Source organism: Lepidochelys olivacea (genome assembly GCF_965140295.1).
Source record: "Lepidochelys olivacea isolate rLepOli2 genome assembly, chromosome: 19".
NCBI classification, from domain to species: domain Eukaryota; kingdom Metazoa; phylum Chordata; order Testudines; family Cheloniidae; genus Lepidochelys; species Lepidochelys olivacea.
Window position 1 is genome coordinate 1527531 of NC_140429.1, and position 25085 is coordinate 1552615.

The 25085-nt window shown below is 45.9% G+C and overlaps 1 protein-coding gene across 2 annotated transcripts; it reads left to right on the forward strand.

The window, feature by feature from the left end:
- The first annotated feature begins 5683 nt into the window (after positions 1–5683).
- On the forward strand, positions 5684–22284 carry GNL2 (G protein nucleolar 2). 2 transcript variants are annotated; one of them, XM_084652504.1, is made up of 16 exons: positions 5684–5841; positions 6247–6331; positions 7312–7406; positions 7618–7757; positions 10708–10892; positions 11619–11685; positions 13417–13575; positions 14114–14227; positions 15041–15169; positions 15549–15653; positions 16226–16384; positions 16571–16678; positions 18215–18642; positions 21035–21114; positions 21850–21947; positions 22101–22284. In XM_084652504.1, the coding sequence occupies exons 1-16, from the start codon at positions 5778–5780 to the stop codon at positions 22248–22250; spliced, it is 2166 nt and encodes a 721-aa protein (XP_084508630.1). In that variant the 5' UTR covers positions 5684–5777; the 3' UTR covers positions 22251–22284. The 2 variants fall into 2 exon arrangements, with proteins under 2 accessions (XP_084508630.1, XP_084508631.1); XM_084652505.1 differs by lacking the exons at positions 13417–13575; positions 14114–14227.
- Positions 22285–25085: the final 2801 nt, after the last annotated feature.

Below are 25085 nucleotides of genomic sequence, written 5' to 3' on the forward strand. Positions count from 1 at the left end.
CTTTAACCTTCTATTTGTTTAGATAAATAGATTGAGCTCCATGAGTCTATCACTGTAAGGCAGGTTTTCTTATCCTTTATCACTCTCATGGCTCTTCTCTGAAACCTCTCCAATTTATCAACATCCTTCTTTTTCACAAAACGCATAGTCAACCTGTGGAACTCCTTGCCAGAGGATGTTGGGAAGGTCAAGACTATAACAAAGTTCAAAAAAGAACTAAATAAATTCATGGAGGATAGGACCATCAATGGCCAGAAGCTGGGAATGGGTGACAGAGGATGGATCACTTGATGATTACCTGTTCTGTTCATTCCCTCTGGGGCACCTGGCATTGGCCACTGTTGGAAGAGAGGATACTGGGCCAGACGGACCTTTGATCTGACCCAGTATGGCCATTCTTATGTTCTTGAATTAAGAATACCAGAATTAAACACAGTATTCCTGCAGGAGTTGCACCAGTCCCAAATACAGAGGTAAAATAACTTCTCTGTTCCTACCCGAGATTCCCTTGTTTATGCATCCTAGGATCACACTCGCTCTTTTAGCCACAGCATCACATTGGGAGCTCATGTTCAGCTGGTTATCCACCAAGACCCCCAAAACTTTTTCAATCACTACTTCCCAGGACAGAGTTCCCCATCTTGTAAGTATGGCAGACTGTAATGGGGTTCACTCACCACTCTTGCGCCTCCTGCCAGCTGTCATGGGAATTAGATCTTCAGGTGGTGCCTCGCCGCCATCACTCCTGATCTAGGACCCGTGTCTCTCCAAGGACCGCAGCATCCTCTTCAGCGACACAGCTCTCCGGCCATACCACACACTGTGCTCTCCCCTTCTGGGGGACCATCAGTCCACTGTTCACAGCCACTTCCCTTAGTGGCTACTGCAGAAAATTTTCTGGCCGCTTCCTCGTGGCCCCAGCATCCTCTTTGCCCTTGCCTCAGGGCCTCAGCCTGCAAACCTCAGCAGTGAGCCAGGAGCGGTCTCTAACTCCCCTGGTTCCTGCTAGCAGCACTGCTCTGTCCAGAGTGCTGGCAGTTCTCTCAACCTTCCAGAGACACAGATCTTCCTCCCTGGACTCCAAGCAGAGAACTCCTCTCTGCTCTGCAGCTCCCTTTTTATATGGGAATGCTTGACTCTGATTAGCTCCTCCCTTCATCCCTTCTTTGATTGGCTGCCTCCTATGCAGCCTACCTAGGGCTCTATTAATCCCTTAGAGCCCAGTGTGGGGCAGGCGCCCCATCACACTGACATTCTTGATCCTAAATGTATGCATTTATATTTAGCTGTATTAAAATGCATACTGTTCGCTTGCACCCAGTTTACCAAGCAATCCAGACCACTCTGAATCAGTGACCTGTCCTCTTCATTATTTACCACTCCCCTAATTTTTGTGTCATCTGCAAATTTAATTAGTGATTATTTTATTATTTCTTCTAGATCATTGATAAAAATATTAAATAATGTAGGGCCAAGAACCGATCCCTGCGGGAGACCCCACTGGAAATAGACCAGCTTGATGACAATTCTCCATTTATAGTTACATTTTGAGACCTATCAGTTAGCCAGTTTTTAATCCATTTAATGTGTGCCATGTTAATTTTACATCTAATTTTGTAATCAAAATGTTGTGCGATACCAAGTCAAACACCTTACAGAAGTCTTAGTTTATGACATCAACTATTTTACCTTTATCAACCAAACTTGTAATCTCATCAAAAAAATATTACATTGGCTTGACAGGATCTATTTTCCAAAACCCATGCTGATTTGCATTAATGACATTAACCTCTTTTAATTCTTTATTAATTGAGTCCCATATCAACCACTCCATTATGTTGCCTGGGATCAATATCAAGTTGAGAGGTCTATAATTAATCAGCTCTCCCGTTTACCCTTTTTAAAAATTGGCACAATATTAGCTTTCTTCCAACCTTCTGGAACCTCCCCAATGCTCCAAGATTGATCGAAAATCAGTGCTAATGGTCCAGTGCGCTCCTCAGCCAGATTTTTAAAATTCTTGGATGCACGTTATCTGGACCTGCTGATTTAAAAATGTCTAAAGATGTTTAAAGATGTTGCACTTTGAAGATGAAAGGAGGAACGCACATTAATGTCAATAAACTCCCTGTATTTCACCCTTTGCTGCCCAGTGGAAGAATAAATGCGTGCAGCCCACTCAGTACATCTGGATTTGAACGACAGGACTTCCCATTCTCAAGCCTGGGGGGATCAGCATTGTCGCCTGTATGCCAACTCCTTTGAAAGGCAGAAATTCCCCCAACAAACCAATCCAGATGCCCGCAGGATCCAGCATGCATTTATAACAGGATTCTCCTTAACATACACTACATTTATGAAACTGACTTTTTCTGTTCTTTCAAAGAAAGGAACATTAATTTTCTGGAAGCAGTCCAAGATTTTTAGTTAACAATAAAAAGAGTGTTTTCCGAAGGAAAAGGGAGGGAAAAGGGGAGGGGTGGGGGAGGAAGGCAAGTATTACTCAACTATTTAGTCTAAGAGTTTGAAAATCAAAAGGATCATTTGACAGATTGATATCAACTCTAATAGAAAACACACCAGTCCTGGGAAAACTCTTCCGCATAAGCCTTAAGTCTGATAGCTTAAAAATTATCTACAATTTGGAATTAATTTTTTTAATTCCCACATCAGTGTGTATTTTGTAAATGCTTAAGGCACATATAATTCTGCTAAGAGAAAACCAGAAATTCTAGGCTTATCCAAAACAGACTGAAAATTAGAGGCTATTAATATCATCTTACAAATCATTCCGGAGCACTTCAAAAATTAAAAGTACCTCAGACCACAGGGACTATACAGTATCAAAAAGCAAAATGCTGCAAGTCATAAAAAACCCAGTCTCATTTTTAGAGTGTCTTAGCAGAAATAAAAAGAATTCTAAAACCAATAAAGTATACTTCCCACTCCAGTGCTAACAAGAAGTATTTGGAAGTGAGGAGCCAGAACCTCAGCTAGATCTTGATCCTGGAAAGGGTAGTTTCTCTGAGGTTATGCCAATTTACAGTAGGTGAGGATCTTGTCCAATGTCTATTAAAATCTGGCAGTGACATGAATATGTATATATATATCTATATATACACATACAGGGATGTTAGATATACAATTCACCCCAACTTGTTTTCTTGCATTTGTTTGCAATGTCCATGCAGTTCTTAACATGACTGCTTAAAACACGTTTCAATCTTATCAATTCTATTCCTAAAAATCATTGCCCACAACCCCACACTAACAAGCCAGTGAACCCATGAGCATCACTGCTATAACAACAAGGTGGTGCCACCATGACCAACACTACAATACCAAACCAGTGCATCCATGGGCATCCCTACAACAACAAACTGGTGCCTCTGTGCCCCATGCTACCATAATAAACCAGCATGCAGTCTGCATGGAGGCATTTCAGGATGTGAATAGATTTCACGCTCAGACTAAGGATTCTTATTATTTTTCTGTGGGTAAAACAAAAATTTAAAAACAATGAAAATTCCATTGGCAGTGTCCTTGAAAATTCAGCTCTCCATTCCTCTTGGATGACTGTGGCACCCCCTTTTCAGGCCAGGGAAGGACGGCCCTGCTTAGCCTATCCAGTAGGTAAAGTATTGCCTCCAGCTCTGCTGTGGGGAGGTCACTCCCTGAATGGCTTTCTGTGAGGGATATGGTTGCCAACCCTCCCAGATTGGCCAGTAGTCTACCATCAATCTCCTGGTGGCTACTGAAATCACCAATCCGGGAGATTTGAATAGGCGGCTAAAAATCCGGTTGGGGTGCAGTGGGGCTAAGGCAGGCTCCCTACCTGCTCTGACTCTGCGTGGCGCCTGGAAGCAACCGGAGTGTTTGGCTAGGCACAGGGGCAGCCAGGGGGTCTCTGTGTACTGCCCCCGACCCGAGTGCCGGCTCCTCAGCTCCCATTGGCTGGGAACCAATGGGCGGTGCCTGCAGGCAGGGGCAGCATGCAGCGCTGCCTGACTGCCCCTGAGCCTAGGAGCCAGACATGCTGGTCGCTTCCAGGAGCCGCCCTAGATAAGCACCTCTCACCCTCTCCCGCACCCCAGCCCTGAGCCCCATCCTGCACCCAAACCCCCTCCCACAGCCTGCACCCCAACCACCTGCCCCAGCCTAGAGCCCCCTCCAATACTCTGAACCCCTCGTCCCCACCCCCCAGCTCAGAGCCCACACCCCCTTCCGCACTCCAACCCCCTACCCCAGCCTGGTGAAAGTGAGTGAAGTGGGGGAGACCGAATGACAGAGGAAGGGGGGATGGAGTGAGTGGCGGGGAGCCTCGGAGAAGGGTAATTCGCTGAAAACATCCGCTCAGTGTGCAGTTACAGTAAAAAAAAGCTAGGAGACTGTTAGGAACTATTAGGAAAATAGATGATAAAACAGAAAATACCATAATGCTACTGTACAAATCCATGGTGCGCCCACACCTGGAATACCGTGTGCAGCTCTGGCTGCCCCAGCTCACAAAAGCTTTACTAGGATGGGAACAGGTATGAGGAGGGGTATGGAACAGCTTCCGTATGAGAAGCGGCTGGGCCCGGGTCTACCCTACACGCTTCCTTTGGGGGAGTGATGTCGCGCAGGGCTGTGAAACGTCCATACCCCCAAGCGATGCAGTTACGCCGACCGTAACCCACCGTGCAGACAGTGCTGTGCCCGCGCTGCGAGGCGCCCAGCTCGGAGCATCTTCATCAAGGCGGCACCGCTGCAGGCAGCGCCTGTAGTGTAGACCTGCCCCGGGACTCTCGTGACGTCACGGCACACGTGACTCTGGCCCAGGGTGATGTCATGGCCCTGGATCACCCTGGCCCGTGGTGACGTCACGGCACACGTGACTCTGGCCCAGGGTGATGTCATGGCCCTGGATCACCCTGGCCCGTGGTGACGTCACGGCACACGTGACTCTGGCCCAGGGTGATGTCATGGCCCTGGATCACCCTGGCCCGTGGTGACGTCACGGCACACGTGACTCTGGCCCAGGGTGATGTCATGGCCCTGGATCACCCTGGCCCGTGGTGACGTCACGGCACATGTGACTCTGGCCCAGGGTGATGTCATGGCCCCGTGTGACTCGGGCCCGTGGCGATGTCACGGCACGTGTGACTCTGGCCTAGGGTGATGTCATGGCCCCGTGTGACTCGGACCCGTGGCGACGTCACAGCACCTGTGACTCTGGCCCAGCGTGATGTCATGGCCCCATGTGACTCTGGCCCAGGGTGATGTCATGGCTCCGTGTGACTCTGGCCTAGGGTGATGTCATGGCCCCGTGTGACTCGGACCCGTGGCGACGTCCGTGCGACTCTGGCCCAGCGTGATGTCATGGCCCCATGTGACTCTGGCCCAGGGTGATGTCATGGCTCCGTGTGACTCTGGCCCAGCGTGATGTCATGGCCCCATGTGACTCTGGCCTAGGGTGATGTCATGGCCCTGGATCACCCTGGCCCGTGGTGACGTCATGGCAAGTGTGAGGGGGCAGGTGGTGAGGTCATGACCCCGTGTCATAGGCCCCCCCGTGGTGACGTCAGGACGTCAGAGCCACCCAGGGCTCAGCTACGGACGCCGCAGCGGGCGGGGTTGCCAAGGTAACCGGGAGGCGGGGCAGGTCTCGAGAGCGGGCGGAAACACGTCCCGTCGCCGCCGGAAGTGCTCGTGTAGCTGCTTCCGGGTTTGCCGCAGCGCGTGGGGCGCCCGCCAGAGAAGCGAGACCCCGCGGCCCGAGACCCCCCGGCCTCAGCATGGTGAAGCCCCGCTACAAGGGCCGGAGCAGCATCAACCCGTCCCGCGCCAGCACCAACCCCGGTACCGGGACCCTCCGGGACCCCCCCCCGCCTCCTTCCCGGGACCCCCCCCGCCCGCCCGTGCTATTTCCCTGCTCCTCCTCCTGCGGCCCTGGGCCCGGGCCCTCCCCCACCATCTTCCCCACCCTCTGGGAGCTGTGCCACGACCCCCCCCACACACAACAGCCTCCTCCGGGATGCGACCCTCCCCCCGCGACCTTCCCTGTCTGTCCCCCCCCCCCGCAAGTCCCTCCCCCGGGCCCCCCCCCGTGCTGTGCGGCGACCCTGCCATCTTCCCTGCCCCCCCCGTGACACGCTCCGCCATGCCCCCCCCCACCCGTGCTGTGCCACAACCTTCCCCTTCCTCTTCCCCCCCCCCCCAGGTTCTTCTCTCCTCCTCCTCCTTGACTCTGCCTTGTGTCTCCAGATCGGGTGCTGGGCGCCGGGGGGCACAATGTGCGGGACCGGGCAACCATCCGGCGGCTGAACATGTACCGGCAGAAGGAGCGCAGGTGAGGCTGGCAGCTGTCCAGGGCCTGAGCACGGGCCGGAGTGGCCCCTCCACAGTGGGCTGCCTCTTGGCTCATGGGGGTCCGCTGAGCCACCTCCCCTGGCTTGTAGCTGTGGGTGAGCCAGGGCAACGGGAATCCCAGCAGCCCCATGCTGCACATGCACTTGGGTCCAGAATAAAAATTTTCCCGGTGGCAGCCTTGGGTCGCCTGTTAGGTGCAGACCTGTGCCAGGAAGGGCCACCGCTCTCCTGCAACACTGGAGCCGGTGCAAGTCTTCTCCAGGTCTTCTAGGTGGTTCCCAACCCACCAACCTACGCACAATGTTATGGGGGTTGGCGGCACTTGTATAGCTTGCCATGCCCATAAAGACTCATTGATGATGCATGTTCTTGTCTCCCACCTGGGTGACCCAGATGTCTCCTAATCTGATTATGAGCCAATGGGCAGTTGTTTCCAGTTGTTCACCTATAGTGACAGGGGGAGGAAAGGTTCACTGAGGGAGCAAAGGTCTGTGTGTGCGCTCGTTCCATTGGCTCTGGCACGTACGGCCAAACATAACGGCTCCATCCAAATATGCCCTGTGCCATAAAACTGACTGCCTAAAGCCTGACGTCATATCCCTTGTTCAGTAAACTGAGCAGGTTTAGGTCTGGTCAGTACTTGGATGGCAGACTGAGATCCTGGTCACACAGGGCCCTGTGGCATGTTTGCAAGAATAACCCTGGCATCTTGGCCAAATTCCAGTGTGGGTAAGGATATGCTGGCTGACCTAAATTCTCTTGTTGTCTCAGCTATATAAATTATTCTGCCCTTCCAAACAGTGCTGTTGCTGGTTGTGTATACAGTGTTTGTTTGCTTAGGGCCTTTCATTCAGACAAACCACAAGGTATTCGTATTGTCTTGGGAAGAGTGAACTGTGACCCTTGTTATGTGTCTCTGCTGCTCATGTACTTACACAAGCTCTCATTTTTCTCTCTTAGAAACAATCGTGGTAAAGTGATTAGGCCTCTGCAGTACCAGTCCACAGTGGCACCAGGCACAGTGGCAAGAGTGGAACCAAATATTAAATGGTTTGGTGAGTGTTTCTACCGCGTGACTCAGCGAGGTTAAAATAATGGTCACTCAGATGTTCTAAGGTTTGACTGTGCCTCTATCCAGTGAAACCATCTGTTTTTCTCCCTGGTATTTTCAGCTCCAGACAGAGCATTAGCGCATCACTTGGTTTGTGTGCCCTGTGCCCAATGTGGGGGACCTGTGAAGGTGCAATGTTTGTTTTTCTATACCAGGAAATACTCGTGTGATCAAGCAGTCGTCTCTGCAGAAATTCCAAGAGGAAATGGAGACTGTTATGAAGGATCCGTACAAAGTGGTCATGAAGCAAAGCAAGGTGCCGATGTCCCTTCTCCATGATCGAATTAGACCTCATGTGAGTATCTCTCATTTCCTCACACGAAAGACCAGTTCGGATAGTTCTGGGCAGGAGCCTTAGTTCCTAGGGTTATTTTCTGGAGTCATTTATGAATGGTCATGTTGTATCTGTTCAGTTTGGTGAAGAACTGTATGGTGTCCTCTAGGGGCAGACTTGATTCCCTCATTTGATGTCACTGTCTCTTCTCTGGTAGAAGAAGGATGGATGCAGCTCTCTTGGGTGCCTGTTAATGCCACTGTGTCAGCCTGAAGGAATCACTGAGTTATCTTAGGTTTCGTAGCCGCTTACTATCCTTGGCTGTGGTCTTATAAGCTAAGCAGTGTATCAACCTGTGAGTACTTGGGTGGGAGAGTACAAGATGCTGCAGAAAAAGTTGGTGCTGACTCCCGATATGTCTACACTTTGAACTGGGAGTCTGACGCTTCCCAGGGATACCCAGGCCTGTGAGGCACCTCACTACCACCTGCTCTTAGCGTGAGGGAGCCTTGTCTGTGCTTGCTGGGGGTCAGCTCCCTAACTCCACAGGCAACACAAGCATTTTCCTCTCAGTCTATGCACGCTTCGCCATCTCTTTGCAGGTTAGCGATAGATACGCTCCCACTCTTGAGTCCTCTGGGCATCCCCCTAGAGTTCCCAGCCCCTGATCTACTGAACACTCACAGAATTCCCAGATCCTCTGCTCCCAAAGAAACAGTACTCCCTAGCTTACCAGTTACACTCTGGATCACAGCTCTGCTTAACACACAGCACTTAGGTTATTTTATAGAGAAAGCAAAATATAAGTGTATTTAACTGAACAGAGATTCAAATGACAGCAAGCAGAAATATTGGAAACAAAGGGTTAATTATAAATTAATTACCCTGTTCTAGAGCCTAAACTTCACTAACAAGATGCCCTCTTGTCTAATAAGGTATTGGTTACCACAAGTCCTTATCATAGCTTTTTTTCCAGCCAGGATGGCTGAGACCCTCTTTTCATAAGCTTGTCTCCCCAGATGAAGGATGCCAGGGCATCTTTCTGCATCCCTAGATATATTAGACCACTCCTTTGTTCTTCACCTGTAAACAGGGTCCTTGGATGGGACCTACTTAACCACCTACTTCAGGATAATCTGTATCTTAATTGGTCTTGGTCTCTAAAGGCTTGGATTTTATTGAAAAAAGAAAAGGAGGACTTGTGGCACCTTAGAGACTAACCAACTTATTTGAGCATAAGCTTTCGTGAGCTACAGCTCACTTCATCGGATGCTCATGAAAGCTTATGCTCAAATAAATTGGTTAGTCTCTAAGGTGCCACAAGTACTCCTTTTCTTTTTGCGAATACAGACTAACACGGCTGTTACTCTGAAACCGGATTTTATTGAGGCTCTACAGAGTTAATTGCTTAACTTGCCATGGACCTATAAGTAACACATCCTGGGTGAGCACTCCCACCTGTGCATTGAGGCTCCAAAATCTTATTCCTTTAACAAATCTGTTTGTCAGAGCTGGCTGGGCTGTGACACTTCTACTATTCATGAAACAGCGAAATAGCCTGATATTTGGTAAGACACATTTCCCATGCCTTGCAGAGTAGTTACTAGCAGCATTCCTGTTAGTAGAAGACTTTTAACCAGACACACACATCAAACAAGTTCAAAGCATTTTCCTCTTAGTACAAAATAGAAATTAAGGCATAGTTATCGCTTCATGTTCAGTCAGCTACAGAGAGTACATCAGTACCCCCTATTCTGCTTTTCAGTACCCCCGAAATGATCCTGTTTAAATGTAGCTCTGGAATCCTGCTTATGAGCAGGCAAAGGTGGTTGTAATGTTGGGTGTCTTGGTCTGATGACTGGTGAGAGTGTGGCTCTGTTCTGAGTGAGAAGGCCTGACTCTGGGTTTTCATCAGGCTGCTTGTTTGCCCTTGAATATCCTCTGTGGTTCGCAGTTGATGTACTGTGAACTCAGACTGTAGCTAGCAGTACTTTGAGTGGGTTACTGCGCTGGAATATTTCCCAGGGACTGGGAAGATTTATAAAATGAATATGAATGAAATAAAGCAAGTGTATTAGCTGTGTGTAACCAGTAAGAAGGTCTGTATTATCCATTGGGACTTTTGGCAGGAAATTTGCCTGAAAGCAGTTTGTGTTAAAGTGCCAGGATAGGATTGGCTGTGGCAATTTGTTCCCGTGCCATCTCTGGTTCTGGTGCTTGTGATGGCACAAGTGACAGCCTGACAATGAGTTCTTGAGGATGCTGGTCTCACCCTGCTTGCCTCCTGTTGTATGACAGATCCTGAGTCAAAAATTCCTGTGCATATAACCTTCTTTCAGGCACATCAAGTTTTAGTTAGGATCAAGTTTCTTTTATCACATCTAGGTTATTATTTTGGACTCTTGCTAGATGTTTTCATATGAAGACTTTCCATGTGCATCTAATAAAATTTTTACCTAAATTAAGGGAAATGTTATCTGAAACTAAAATGCACATTAAAAATGAGTGATTCTTTCTATCCATGAAGTAGATTCATTTCTAAGAAAACTTTGGCATTTGTAGCTGGTCTAAAATAAAAACTACGAATTTGAGCATGATTATTCTTGACAAAATTTGTGAATTTGGCGAGATTTGTGCACTTGTTAGAAAAACAAAGGACTGATCAAAGATAACAGTTTTAATTTTCATCATTGTTGTCTTAATTATATTTGACTAAGTTTATAATAAAAGAAATGAAACACAGTTCTTTGGCAAGTGTAACATCATTTTTATTGGCTTTCCTTTTTATTAAACAGCTATTCTTGTATTTCTCAAAGGGAGTTAAAAAAAAAAAAATTTAACTCATCCAGAAAATGCATACAACTCTTCTTGTGACAAGCTCTTTGGAACTGAACTCAGCCTTGGTATGTTTTGAGCCATGGCAAAGTTAAAGCATGTTTTTATTACTTTTTACCAACCTATCTTCCCTCAGAATTCCAAAGTCCACATTCTTGACACAGAAACTTTTGAAACGACCTTTGGCCCCAAATCGCAAAGGAAAAGACCAAATCTTTCTGCAAGTGATGTGCAGTCTCTTCTGGAGAATGCTGAGGTCTCCGCAGGGACCTATGACAGGGGCAAGGACCGAGACCTGGTGATGGAAGATACTGGAGTGAGGTAAAAAGCAGGGAGGAGTTAGTTACGGTCAGTGTTTAAATTCCCTAAGAGCCACGCATATTTTAGTTTTACCCGGAAAATGTCCCCTGTGCTACTAGTACTGTACACCTTTTGGGCGGGGCCTACAGAATATGAGAGGCTGAGGGGAGCTAGACTATTTAAGGTGTCCAACGTGGTCAGTATTTGACTTGGATTTTTTTCTCTTGCCATCTGTGTGCCTGCATAGTTAACCTAGTGGTTGCTTCCATATGCATGTACCCTCAAGTGTAATTCATGATGTGTGGCATCTCTGAATATCTACCAAGGGTGTCTTGAGATTAACAGGAGCCCAGTAAAAAGAAAAGGAGGACTTGTGGCACCTTAGAGACTAACCCATTTATTTGAGCATAAGCTTTCGTGAGCTACAGCTCACTTCATCTTATGCTCAAATAAATTGGTTAGTCTCTAAGGTGCCACAAGTACTCCTTTTCTTTTTGCGAATACAGACTAACACGGCTGTTGCTCTGAAAGGAGCCCAGTAGGTGCACAAATACAGGCATATGAAAAGATATATCTGTTTGAACCTCTTTATAGGTATTCTTTCTGCATATTCCTAGGCTGATCAGGACTGTGTATAACCCAAGTATTTGTCACTTTGGCCTCATCTCCTGCGAGTGCAGATGGCATCAGAGAATGCATCCTCCAGGTATTTCAGCTGCTGACATGTGTTTGATATCCACATCTTAGGGATGAAGCACGAGAGGAGATCTACAAGAAGGGACAGTCCAAAAGAATCTGGGGTGAGCTTTACAAAGTAAGTGTAATCATGTAGAAGTTGAGAGAGACTCATACATTTGAATTCCCACGACTTGCTCATGGGAGGTGATTTTTAAATTGGTGATCACTCAGCCAAAGGCAGCAGCACACAAGCCTGCACAAACTAGTAACTCCATAGAGCAATGATTGGGATGGCTCTGTGAAGACCCTTTTTGTTGATGGGGCTGGACTGTAAAACCAAGTGTGGGCATAGTGGCATTCCCTTCTTTTTCTTAACATATGTACAACATGCCTCACTTGGCAAGTGACTAGAATTTATCACCAAACTTGGTCTGCTGGTTGGATCATTAGATTCCCCGGCCCGGGCACTGATGAGGAGCGTGATATGAACGTCGATCCATATCCCTCAGCATTTCCATGGTTAAAGCTCACTGGAACCATAAAATAGGTGATGGTTTCCCTTATAAGGAAGGGTGGCAGGTATATTGCTTGCCTGCCTGCTCTCTCGTCAGCCTGTTCAAGAATCTAATTTGAAACTTGACCCCTCTTAACCCCGAGGTCTGGTACCACTGTGCAACAGCAACTAGAACATGGGAGAAGAAAGGTGTAAACGGATAGGGATTCCCACAGTCTTCACTCAGACTGACCTTGAATCTTGAACTCCTACCTCAAGGGGACACACATCTCATGTAAGCATACAACCTAGTGGGTGACTGTCAGGGTTAAGGCACAAACCTTCCCTGGGTCTTCACTACAGATAAACCATTCAGACTATGTCAAGGTTGTTTAGCCTAAAACATCAAATTCCGGTATTTTGACAGGGTTTCCTCTGGAAGGCTCTGACCTTCAGCTCCCTCTGAGTCACATTGACTGCTCGAGGAACGGGAAACAGCCAAAGCTAGAGTGGTAACAGGAACAGATGTGCATCCTCTTACTGCTAGACTAACGTGATGTTGCTCTGAGTTTCTAAATGCAGCTTATAACCTGTACAGCCACCTCTCCACTTAGAGACCTTGTAAAAGTGCTGAGAATGATAAGGCAACCTGAATGGATTTCAATTAAATGGGTACCAAAAATGCAAGAAATAGATGTGAAACAAATTCACTTGGTCTGAATCAAGCCATAAAATGACTTCTCCCTGCTGCAGGTGGTTAGCTGACTTCACGTTCCCCTTGTTTCTTGTGTGTGAAAATTGATTCAAGAAACATTTTTTGCATCATGATCACCGATAAAATGGTAGCAGTGATTCTGGAATGTGCCTGCTGGAACTGCATTTGTACTCCATTCAAGGTTTTACTAGTGCCCCTGCTGTGAAACAATTGCTCTTCAACTCCACTGATTGCTGGAAACAGTGCCAGTAAAGGAACATGATCAGGTGGCCTAGGCTCCACATTTAGGTGTAGAGTTTTACAAAACCAAAGTGACTCTCTCCTAGTTTACGCAGAGTCATTTTAATTCTGTTTATTAAGGTGATTAATTAGAGCCTTTCTCTGGAGTGTTTGCAACCAAACTGCCACAGCTTCGTCCTTGCACACAGGAAGCCAGTGACAGTCTATGGACACAGAGTAACTTCACTGTCCACCACAGCTTCAGTGGGGAAAGTAAACACCTTGGATGTTAGTCTGTTTGACGAACGGAAGGGATAGTGCGAGCTGCACATTGAGTGGGGGAAAATATAAGTTTTTTTTTAGCTTGCCCATTTCCCCTTAAAAGTGCTGCATTAGCTTTCAGCATGAGGGTCCAAACTCCTCTCTCCATGGATTTTCAGGTGATCGATTCGTCTGATGTTATTGTGCAAGTTCTTGATGCTAGAGATCCCTTCGGGACTCGTTCCCCGCATGTCGAATCTTACCTCAAAAAGGAGAAACCATGGAAACATCTCATTTTCGTCTTGAACAAATGTGACCTTGTCCCTACTTGGGCCACCGTGAGTACTGTCCTTCCTGCAGTGCCTTCGTTTTTCTTTGGGGGTGTTTGTAGCCTATGCCCTGGTGCAAGTGTCAGCCCTCATGCCGCAGGGTACAATGTAACTGTGGTCAGTGGGAGCTCCTCTAGGACTTCCTGCCGTCAGAGTAACAGTTACACTGCAAATGCTCCCATGTTTTGCTTAGCTGATCAACAGTCACCAGCCACAAACTCTTTACTTCCTTCGGCTGATTGTAACAGTTCAGCTTTTTTCTCGCGAGTATGCTAAGTGTTAGTCCTCTTAAGAGCTAGCCTGTTTTATATTGTTCAGCAAATTGGATTTAGCTAGCAATGGAAGGTTTTTGGAGCATTGTCTTGCATGTATAAAATGGAAGGCAAAGCATTTACTGTAGCGTTTGAGAAACAATTCAAAGATCTTTGAATTAGCAGTTTCCTTAGCCAATTCCTTAGACAGTCCTGTGATCAGGCTAAGTTGCTGCACTTGTTTTTCTGGGTCTGTAGCATGACCCTCCTTGCTCAGCACTGTGCTTTCTCTCTAGAAACGCTGGGTTGCAATCCTCTCCCAGGATTATCCAACACTTGCTTTCCACGCCAGTCTCACAAATCCCTTTGGCAAAGGAGCCTTCATACAGCTGTTACGGCAGTTCGGAAAGGTATATAACAGGTTTTGGGGTTTTTTTCTCTAAGTTGCTGGGCTTCAGGGTGGAACATGTCTTTCTGCAGCAGCCTAGACACTGGGCTATCCATGTCAGTGGCTGACTCTATCTGTGAAAAGCCCTTCTTTGGGAAGTGATTGGAACGCGTTCCCTGTTTATTGGGAGTTATTGAGAAATGTGCAACACAACCCAGCCAGGCTCAAAACCCAGTCTGACCAGATACATACTAGTTAATTGGTGTTGTCTCGAGGTCACCCAGTAAACTCCCATTAATACTACTTAGGAACACATGAGCATGTAGAAGGGAAGAATGTACTTGTGAAGCTCATTTATGCCCTGCAAACAGGTACTATCCCATGAAGATGCTGCCACTTTGAAGTATTCATCTTCCTGAGAGAAACAAGTCAACAGAATAGTTTCCTTTGTAGAGGACTGATTTCCTCTCGAGTCCCACATCTGTGTCTATCTTGTTGACAGATTCCTATTTATATTTGTTTCTCAACCTAAGTGCTTTTCAACTTAAGACATCAATGAGTAACTTCATAGCAGCTGAAAAATTCTGACTCTTCAAACAAAAGTTATGGAATATTTCCTTCAACGCTTCAAATCAGCTCTTAGAAGGCCTGCTAGCTGCAATAAATTTCTCTTATTAGAGGGACCCAGTTCCTTGTGATCAGGTTTGCGTTGGGACTGAATTTGCTCTTCATTTCTAAGAGGAGAGGAATTGCTGAGAATTCACATTTTGGAATTTTAATAGCAACCATGCATTTCTCTACAAGGCATTCATAAATGTGTGTGATTTCTTAACAGTTGCACACAGACAAGAAACAGATCAGTGTGGGCTTCATTGGCTATCCAAATGTTGGCAAGAGCTCAGTGATTAATACGTTACGATCCAAGAAGGTCTGCAACGTGGCCCCCATTGCTGGTGAAACAAAGGTAGGTAGGCAGGCAGGCCATGAAAGAACCTTGGTCTTTGGGCAGGTAAGAGTTCCTAGACACAGAATATAAACTTAATCCCTGGGGCAAACCATGGGCTTGAATTTATGCAAAAATACATGGACATTAGTGTTACGACCTGGTCCAGTCCTCCTGTCTGAACGAACACCATCTTGTGATGGGATCCAACCTCTTGAATCCCACATAATGCTCAGCTTCCTGGCGCTGGGCAATAGCTGGTCACTGTCCTTAACTCTGGGTCTCTCGGTCCCTCAGGTTCGTAAATTGCAGTGCCTGTTTTAAGGGTAACCTTAAAAATGCAGACTCCAGGGCTGCTTGTGGAGAAGGGTAAAGCAGGGCGCCTGTCGGTCTCTTGCAGGTCTGGCAGTACGTCACCTTGATGCGGCGAATCTTCCTCATTGACTGCCCAGGTGTAGTTTATCCCTCGGAGGACTCAGAAACTGACGTTGTACTGAAGGGAGTGGTGAGTGTCTGCTGAGAATGCTGCAAAGGCCCGTTTCTCTGCTGCTGATGCAGGTGGTTTGGAGAGATTTTAACACTGACTTCCCTCACCCCAGGGACAACTTGTGATCTGTACGTATGGTAAACTTCAGAATGGGGATGAGGCTGCGGGCAGTAATCGTGCTCTTTGGCCCGACCATAGGATGGAGTAGGGTTCCGGGAGCCGAAGCAGTGCGCACACATGATATCTTATTTAACGTACAGAGTAAAGGGAAGTTTTACACATTTAAAGTGAACCTGGGTGTCTTGGGGCGTGGGGTGGGGTGTAAAGTTTGACCCTTCATTAGAATCTCTGCATTGCTTGGGACACTGTAGAACTTCTGCAGTATTAGAGCATAACGAAGAGCTGCCTTTCCCTTTAATATCAAGCTAGAAGAGTTTCCATTGTGGGTGGGAGGAAGAAGTTGGAGAGGAATTGCTGAGGCTGAAATCAGTTTGCAGCTGTGCTTGCCCAGAGCATCTGAGCCTTTGAATTCTGTCTGACCCACAGTGAAGCTCAGAGGGGCTGGCTCTCTATTTCCCCCTCATTTTTAGGTTCAAGTTGAAAAAATAAAGAGCCCTGAAGACCATATCAGTGCAGTGCTCGAAAGAGCGAAGCCAGAGTACATCAGCAAGACATACAAAATTGATACCTGGAAAAATGCAGAGGATTTCCTTGAGAAGCTAGCCTTCAGGACTGGAAAACTGTTAAAGGTGAGCCAGATTAAAACACTGTCTGCATTTTCACAGCTCTGTGTAACCTCAGGTGAGTGAGGAGTGTTTGAGTGAAGTCCCACATTATACACGGGGAATTCAAATCGCCAAGCTCCGGTGAGATGAGGTGAAGCGGGTACATTTGCCCTTGTGAGTGCAGACACAAATCATTACTGTCTATTCCAGGGTGGAGAACCTGACATGCAGACTGTGAGCAAAATGGTCCTCAACGACTGGCAGAGGGGCCGTATACCATTCTTCGTTAAACCACCAAATGCAGAGCCAGTGCCTCAGGTGAGAACACTTACTTCCATTCCTGCAGACGTGGTAACCCATTTCCCATTTGCACACCATTTCTTAGCAGCTTCACTAGCGTAGCTGAGGAAGGTTTTCCCTTAGTGTTTCAGGTAATGCTCATTTGAATTCATTAAACAGAGAGAGAACACAGCAAGAATGCAGCAGTGTCCTGACTGGTTATTTTAGCTGTTTTGTGTTGGCTAACATGCAGACATTTCAGTAACTTTCACAGTATTAACTGGTGTTTAATTTGGGTGGCAAATAAATTCTCTTTTCCAAAGAGATGATTGGAAATTTGTTATCATGAAACTTGTGCACAGCATTAGGGTTTGTTTTGTAGTAGGTCTAACCATTCAGGACCATGGTCCCTCTCTTCCCTCTCTCTGGTTCACCAAGGGCATCCACCCTTAGGCCCTGGCCATCACTTCTCTTAGCTGGAGACCTGCATCTCTCCCTTCTGACCAGGGTATTTCCAGGTTGTACTGTTCCCTGCCTACACTGTCAATTCCCCGTGTCTAAGCAGGCCTGCTCTGCTTTTCTCCTCAGAGGCAATAAACAGCGTAATTGTCCACAGTTAAGTTACCACCCAGCTCTTTCTAAGCAAGCACACTTATTGTTAAGATAAAAGAGAAAACACATAAACTACAGAGAAAACACATAAACAATAAACGAACCTACAAGTATGCTAATAAGCTCACCAGAGATCACACCAACTCCAGTAAGGGCTCTGGCAGGTGATCAGTCCTTCAAACTCCACATGGGTTTTTCTGGGGCCACACATTCATAACAGGTGTTGACTCAGAACAAGCACCCCCATGGGTCTGTGAGTCACAGCTCTATACAGTTTGGGACTTGGATCTGTGAATAAGTGATTCTGACAACGGGCTCCTTTTCAGGGCGAAGCTTCAAATGGCTGATTTCTTGTCTAACCAAAGGGGTTACATATGCATACGCCTCCCCTTAGAGGTTTCCTGGGAAACCCACTTAACTTTGAAAGTTCACTTTGTTTCAGATGGTCCTTTTGAAGCTCTTATCTGATGTGTAGCACATGAATTACTTATTCGGTAGTTCCTGAATTGCAGAGACTCTTGGATTGTTTCCAGCTTTTGCCACTCAGTAGCAACTGTGGATATTTTACCACGAATGTTTTTTTAAGGGATTGCATTATGGCCAGTCCCAGTTCATAGCCCTGTGACCCCGATGGAGTTTCTGGAATTATGTGCACTCTTTCAGGATTATTTGTTTTTTGAGAAATGTAAGTGAATGTGAATTGCTGTGATACATAAAGGACAGAGGGTCCATTCTGTAGGATGTGGTAACTGATGGCAAATTATTTGAAGATACTAATTGTTTCTGAGTCAATTTACTGGCCCAGCTTCTTCCTACCCTACCTGAGACTATGGCGGTACAACAAGGCACATGGCTGATTTGGTACAGATTGTTGGTGGTCAAAGTGTATTTGAATGTTTAAGATCTTGCCTGTAGGTGAAATGCCTGTGGTGCAAGTCTCACCTTTCTTCCTCTTGTTTATAGCCCTCATCTTCCTTAGAAGTAGCTGCGGTGCCAAGCCAAGCTGACAGTGACGAGCAGAGCTCAGAGGCTGTTGCTTCGAACACAGAGTCGATAGGGGAAGAGGAGAACAAAGCAAACGCAGAAATGAAGCAACTCATGTCTCACGTCCGGCAGAACTTTGGGAAGATTAATGTAGCAACTCAGTTCTTGGAAGAAGATCTGGTTCCTGTAGATATGTCAGATATTAACACGATGGACAGTGATCCTTCTGGAGGAGAGGAGGAGGAGGAAGAAGAACAGCAGCAAAATTTAGCTGAGGATGACTCCAACTCCCATGGAGAAGGTGCCAGGGAGGGCCCCAAGGCAGTTATTAAGGTTTTGGAGGAAAAGATTGCAAAATACAAAAAATTCCTGGACAAAGCCAAAGCCAAGAGATTCTCAGCAATAAGGTACTGGACTCTCTTCAGTTTTGAGAGTAAAAAATTGTACAGGAGAAGAGACTGGGCTGAATTCAGTCCTATTATTGGGTTCACTGAATCACATTTCATTCAGCTGCTTCCCTGTGTGTTAGAATTTCTGTTCTGGGCCAATATATTCACCTTAATTGAATGATCTTCTCTTGGAACCAAACATCTACTTAGCTGAACTTTGAATGAGGCATATTTATCATCTTAAAAACATCTAATGCTCTGACATTTATGGAAAAACAGCTTCTTGTGCTGTCATGAGTGAGTTAGTATTCTGTTTCTGCCAGCCTGGGCTGATACATGTTCTTTCAAAGCATTTAGTTTGCTCCATGCTCACTTCTTTAGCTCTCCGGACGGAGATGAGCCAGTGGAAAAGCCATAGTTTGCCTCATTTTGGTGTCCTTAATCAAAGGCCCTTAGAATCACTGAACTATACCACATAGCGAATCTAGAACCAGTTACCCTGAGATCTTGCTTGATCTTTGATGTAGTGAGGCCAGCGGTTGTAGCTTGATGCATCATCTGGACATGCATGCATCCCTGAGATCTGGCTGGCGGATACTGCTGGCCCAGTTTGGGCATAACTGGGTCTGCATGGATAGTTGGAGATCTCCCACCAACTTTGTGCAGGACAAAAAGGATGGGGACCCGGCAGGGTTGGCAATTTCCCAGAAAAAATTGTTTAGGACAGAGCTCTGGTAAATACTGGTTTCAACCCAATTAAAACCAGGAAACTGGTAAAAAAATAAAATTATTAAAATATACTCATGAAAATTACTGAAAAATATTTAGCAATTTGATAAGTTTTGCAATGCATATAGAAAACTGAAATGAGTTGTGACATTTTCCTTGAGAAAATACTGAGCCAAATGCACAGACATTCCAGTGTTTAGTACTATATTACATGTATCCGTATTATACTCACTGCAGTTTTACTCTTTATTTGTAAACCCTAAATTAATCTCTGAATCTGCTGCCTTAAGTAACCACCATTTCAGTGTGTAACTAAAACTAAGTGTAATGTGGTTTGCAGTAACAAAACAGTTTTTAAACCAGAAAATGCCTTGAACTGGGATTAACTAGCTTTTGCTGGGGCAGTAGAAACCACCTCTGGTCCATACCATGCCCTCCCTGGTACTAGGGATGACTTTTTCACTCTCCTTGCACTGCACAAGCCATGGAGACCAGATTATTTGAGCATCTATTTCCTGAACGTGACTGAAGCTTATGGCTTTGCTGGTATTCTATGGGGGAGTTCCCAGAGCTGCTAATGGAGTCCCTTCATAGAATCATAGAAATGTAGGACTGGAAGGGACCTCAGTAGGGGGTCATCTAGTCCAGTCTCCTGCACTGAGGCAGGATTAAGTCATATCTAGACCAGTGGTTCTCAAAACCGGCCCGCCACTTGTTCAGGGAAAGCCCCTGGCAGGCCAGGCCAGTTTGTTTACCTGCTGCATCCACAGGTTCGGCCGATCGCAGCTCCCACTGGCCGCGGTTCGCTGCTCCAGGCCAATGGGGGCTGCAGAAAGCGGCACGGGCCAAGGGATGTGCTGGCTGCCCTTCCCGCAGCCCCCATTGGCCTGGAACTGCAAACCACGGCCAGTGGAAGCCGCGATCAGCTGACCCTGTGGACGCAGCAGGTAAACAAACTGGCCCGGCCCGCCAGGGCCTTTCCCTGAACAAGTGGCGGACTGGCTTTGAGAACCACTGATCTAGACCATCTTTGACAGGCGTTTGTCTAACGTATTCTTAAAAACCTAACAGGGATTCCACAACCTCCCCAGGTAATTTGTTCCAGTGCTTAACTACCTAACATAAGGTTTTCCTAAAGTCTAACCTAAATTTCCCTTGCTGCTATTTAAGCCTGTTTTTTGTTGTCCTGTCCTCAGTGGTTAAGAACAATTTATCACCCTCCTCTTTATAACCACATTTTACGTACTTGAAAACTGTTATCTTGTCCCCCTTAGTCTTCTCTGGACTAAACAAACCTGATATTTTCAATATTTCCTCGTAGGTCATGTTTTCTAGACCTTTAATCATTTTTGTTGCTCTCTCATGTTACTGTCTTCATGATTTTCATGCATGCAGATGAGTTTGGATAAGTTAGACTATCTGTCAAGAATGGACTTTCTAGGTCTTAGCAAGAGGGCTGAGGAGGGCTCCCAGCAAAGCCATATGACCTTGTACAAGTTTCAGGTATCTTGCAGACTTCTTTGAATTGTTAATAAGATTGTGGTTTTAGAACTGGCTTTTTGCTGAGCACCATGGGTACTGTTTGTCTATATGTAGGAGAGGCCTATAGAAAAGGTGGTATCATGGTGCTGTTTAGGGCTAGCACAATCCCATAAAAATGTCTCTGCTTTATCTGTTGCAGAATCCCCAGAGGGCTCAGTGAAAAGGTATTCACAACATCTGAGCAGAAGTCTGAAGAAACCAAAGAACCAGAGGCCAGAGGTAACATGAAAAGGTCTAGGGATGCCCCAGGTCTTAGCACAGAAACTCCAAGCAATGGGGGCATTTACTGCTAGTCTCTGGGGCGAGTTTCTTCTTTCCCTAAAACTATTTAAAACTTGCTGATGAGCTAATATGACTTGATGGCTCCCTGCAAAGCTGTAGGTTGTTCTTGTTTCAGAGCTCTCACCTGTTTGTCCAGATTGTAAAGTGTTCTGCCCCCTCTAGCTATGTGAATGAGGGCCAAGGGGTGGTGTAAGAGTCCTGGTGTTTCAGGCATGCAGGGGGGTGATGGACAGCTCACATAGCACTCCCTGTACTGAGCAATAGTCCTGGCCCAGCAGTTTCCCTTCCCAGGGAAACGTGGTGAGGCTTGATCTGATGGCATCCAAGATCCTGTTTCCCTTGGAGTCACCACTGAGCGGGCTCAGTTTGCGAGGTTTGAAACCAGCAGATGGGGATTTGACTCTGACACTATGGGTGTGCAGTGGAGTTGTCCCATTAGATAGAATCTTGCACAGTGCTTTGAAAATTTGCCCTTAATAGCAGCTTTTATCATATCAAATGTCAAACAGTTCTCTGACAAAACAGACCCCATGTATTACAAATGTGTCTTGGGCAACTCTGGCACTGTTCCATGTGCTGAAAGGCAGGATTGGCATGGAGCCAGCTCCCTTGACCTATGCGAACAGAGGTCAGTGCTGGAAGGTGTCTTACTGTTTAAAATACTGCTCTTAGGGTGCACAAAAAAGGGAAAGAAAAGGAAAGCACAAGAGGATGAGGAGGAGGATGCCCTTCAGGGTAAAAAGCCTTGTAAGAAGCTTACATCCAAAGAAGTAAGTGTTACCACCTCTAATTCCAGCTGCAGAGGGCAGGGAGTGGAAGCTTTGGCTCCTTCCAGATACCTCAGCTTCTTGCATGTAAAAGGTGGTGGGCGATGCACAGTGCAGTGTGTTAGTTTTACAAAGTGTGACTGCATCTCTTTGCAGAGGAGAAGAGCTGAGAGGCAGCAGCATACCAAGAAAGTTGGGGTCCGATACTACGAAACTCACAATGTGAAAAATAAGAACAGGAACAAGAAGAAAAGTGACTCAGAGGGACAGAGCTCAAAACACAAGAAATTTAAACATAAGCAATAACTGGGGCTCTTATTAAATTTAACATTAAACCAGTGCCTCTAGATAGAATTTTTTTCTTCATGTACGACTTGCATTTCTAAATTCAAAGCCCAGCCATGTGTCTTGGCACAGTGATAGATGAACATAAGAATGGCCTTACTGAGTCAGACCAAAGGTCCATCCAGCCCAGTATCCTGTCTTCCAGCTGTGGCCAATGTCAGGTGCCCCAGAGGGAATGAAAGGAACAGGGAATCATCAAGTGATCCATCCTGTCACCATTCCCAGCATCTGGCAAACAGAGGCTAGCTACCATCCCTGCTCATCCTGGCTAACAGTCATTGATGGACCTGTCCTCCATGAAATTATCTAGTTCTTTTGTGAACCCTGTTATGGTTTTGGCCTTCACAACAGCCTCTGGCAAAGAGTTCCACAGACTGACTGTGCATTGTGTGAAGAAATACTTTGTTTTGTTTGTTTTAAATCTGTTGCCTACTAATTTGGCGACCCCTAGCTCGTGTTATGCGAGAGCAAACAACACTTACTTATTAACGTTCTTCACACCAGTCATGATTTTATAGACTATCATATCCCCCCCTTAGTCATCTCTTTTCCATGCTGAAAAGACCCAGTCATATTAATCTCTCCTCATATGGAAACTGTTCCATGCCCCTAATGATTTTTGTTGCCCTTTTCTGAACCTTTTCCAATTCCAATAGATCTTTTTTGAGATGGGGCGACCACATCTGCACGCAGGATTCAACATGTGGTTGTACCATGGATTTATATAGAGGCAACATGGCATCACATTTGCTTCATGGTCTCAATGTGCATAAAAAGCATTCAAATGAGTACATGGTATTCCCACAATGGCACTGCATAAAAGTGGCTAATGTTAGTCCATGCTGTGATCTAGCACCAAATTAAAACCTAGAACCATAATTACAAAATCCTTTTGGAGAAGGGGTGACTTGAGTTAGGAGCTGCAACTTGCTGGATAGGCAGCAGTCTGTAAACATCACAGGGTTGGAATAGTGGAAGCGATTGCTTGAATTCATGCCAGAGGTTCAGCCTTTTACCTCATTTGAGTTTAGCCGTGTATTCAAGACAAATAGTGCCTCCAGCTTCATTACCTGCCACTTACTCTGCTAGCCATCTCTCTGTATCACGAAACAACTGCACAATTAGGCACTCTTCAGTGCAACTGCTTGCTAAGAGACCTGGGGGACAGGGAAGGAAGGGCTATGGCAGACGAAGAGACACTGGAAATGTGTGTCTGGGGCAGGGGTCATTCACAGGGCTTCGAGCCTCTTAACTGTTTTTAATTAGATGAATTTTATTAAGGGCCATGTTTGTCATGGGATTTGAAGCAGGAGCAGTACTTATGTTCTAGTGCCTTTGTCAGAATAAGGTGCTGTTTTCCAGAGTAACAAATTATCAGGCCCCTGGAAATGGCAGTAATGGGAATCCTTATTGGAAATCAGAGACATGGCATAAAGTTACGTTGTGAACTTGGGAATTCTCACCTGTGCATGTGTGAGTTTATCTTGCTGGGAGTTCTAATCACTGCTAAACCAAACACTCGTCCACTTCATTGGATATTTGGCCATCCACAATTCTTGAGCATCCAACTGAGACATGCCTTGGAAGTGTTCTTGTGTCTTTGGAGCTATAGAATCACTGAGTCCTGCTCTTACTTAAAATGAATCCCTTGTCTTAATTCCTTACTTGAGTGAGTAACCACTTTGCAGCTTGTCAGGACCATTGAGCCCTAAGAGTGATTTTGGCAAAGGAATGAGCCTGGGATAAATTAAGTTTCAGGCTGAAAATGAGCAAGGGAAAACTGAAGCAGTAACAGGAAACACTGTTTTTTTAAAAAAAAAAAAAAGGAGGACTTGTGGCACCTTAGAGACTAACCAATTTATTAGAGCATAAGCTTTCGTGAGCATCTGAGGAAGTGAGCTGTAGCTCACGAAAGCTTATGCTCTAATAAATTGGTTAGTCTCTAAGGTGCCACAAGTCCTCCTTTTCTTTTTGCAAATACAGACTAACACGGCTGCTACTCTGAAACTGTTTTTTTAGGTATTCACAAAATGGAAGTCTCTGGAGGAGACTAAAGTCTAAGTCCCTCAAAATTTCTTCTTTTCTGGATATTAGAGTCCAAGATAATGGAAAAAAGGATGCAGCCCTCCTTTGCAATAACTTTCCCTATGCTGTGAAAACAGAAGCTGCGAATTATGACTTAAATGACTGTTACCCTATGATCCTTTTCATTCCTCATCAGCTGAACAGAGTACAGCTGGTAGTACCAAAACGTAGGCTGAAACTTGCTTCAGCGGCTACTGTCACAAAGCTCTTTAGAAAGTCTTTCTGCAGATTCTGAAAATGAGCTTTTCTGACTCCAATTCATGACTTAAAATGAGTCATCTTTCAACAATATCTAGTTGTATAGAACATGCTAGTTACGCAAGTGCTACAAGTGAAGATTTCAGTCACTCTTGTTAAGACAACTTGTGCTTGGATGAGCCCCACGCTCCCTTTTTGCAATGATATTAAGTCCAGATTAATTTTTAATGTTGAATTAATTCAAGGTGCACTGGGAATAACAATTACTATTTTTAGAGGATTTTGGTATGGCGAACAGTAGCTTTCTCCTCTGAACTCTACTTTCCTAATAAATTACTTCCCTCTTCAGTTAAGAGTAGAACAAAAACCTATACAACTGCATGGGAAATGGCTTTTAAGTTTTCTTTAGTGAAGTGTCTAGTATCTGGTTCTGAGTGGTACACAGCAAAGAGACTTTTAGGCCTCAAGGTGAGTGGTTCTCAACCAGGGGTCCAAGGCCCCATGGGGGGCCAC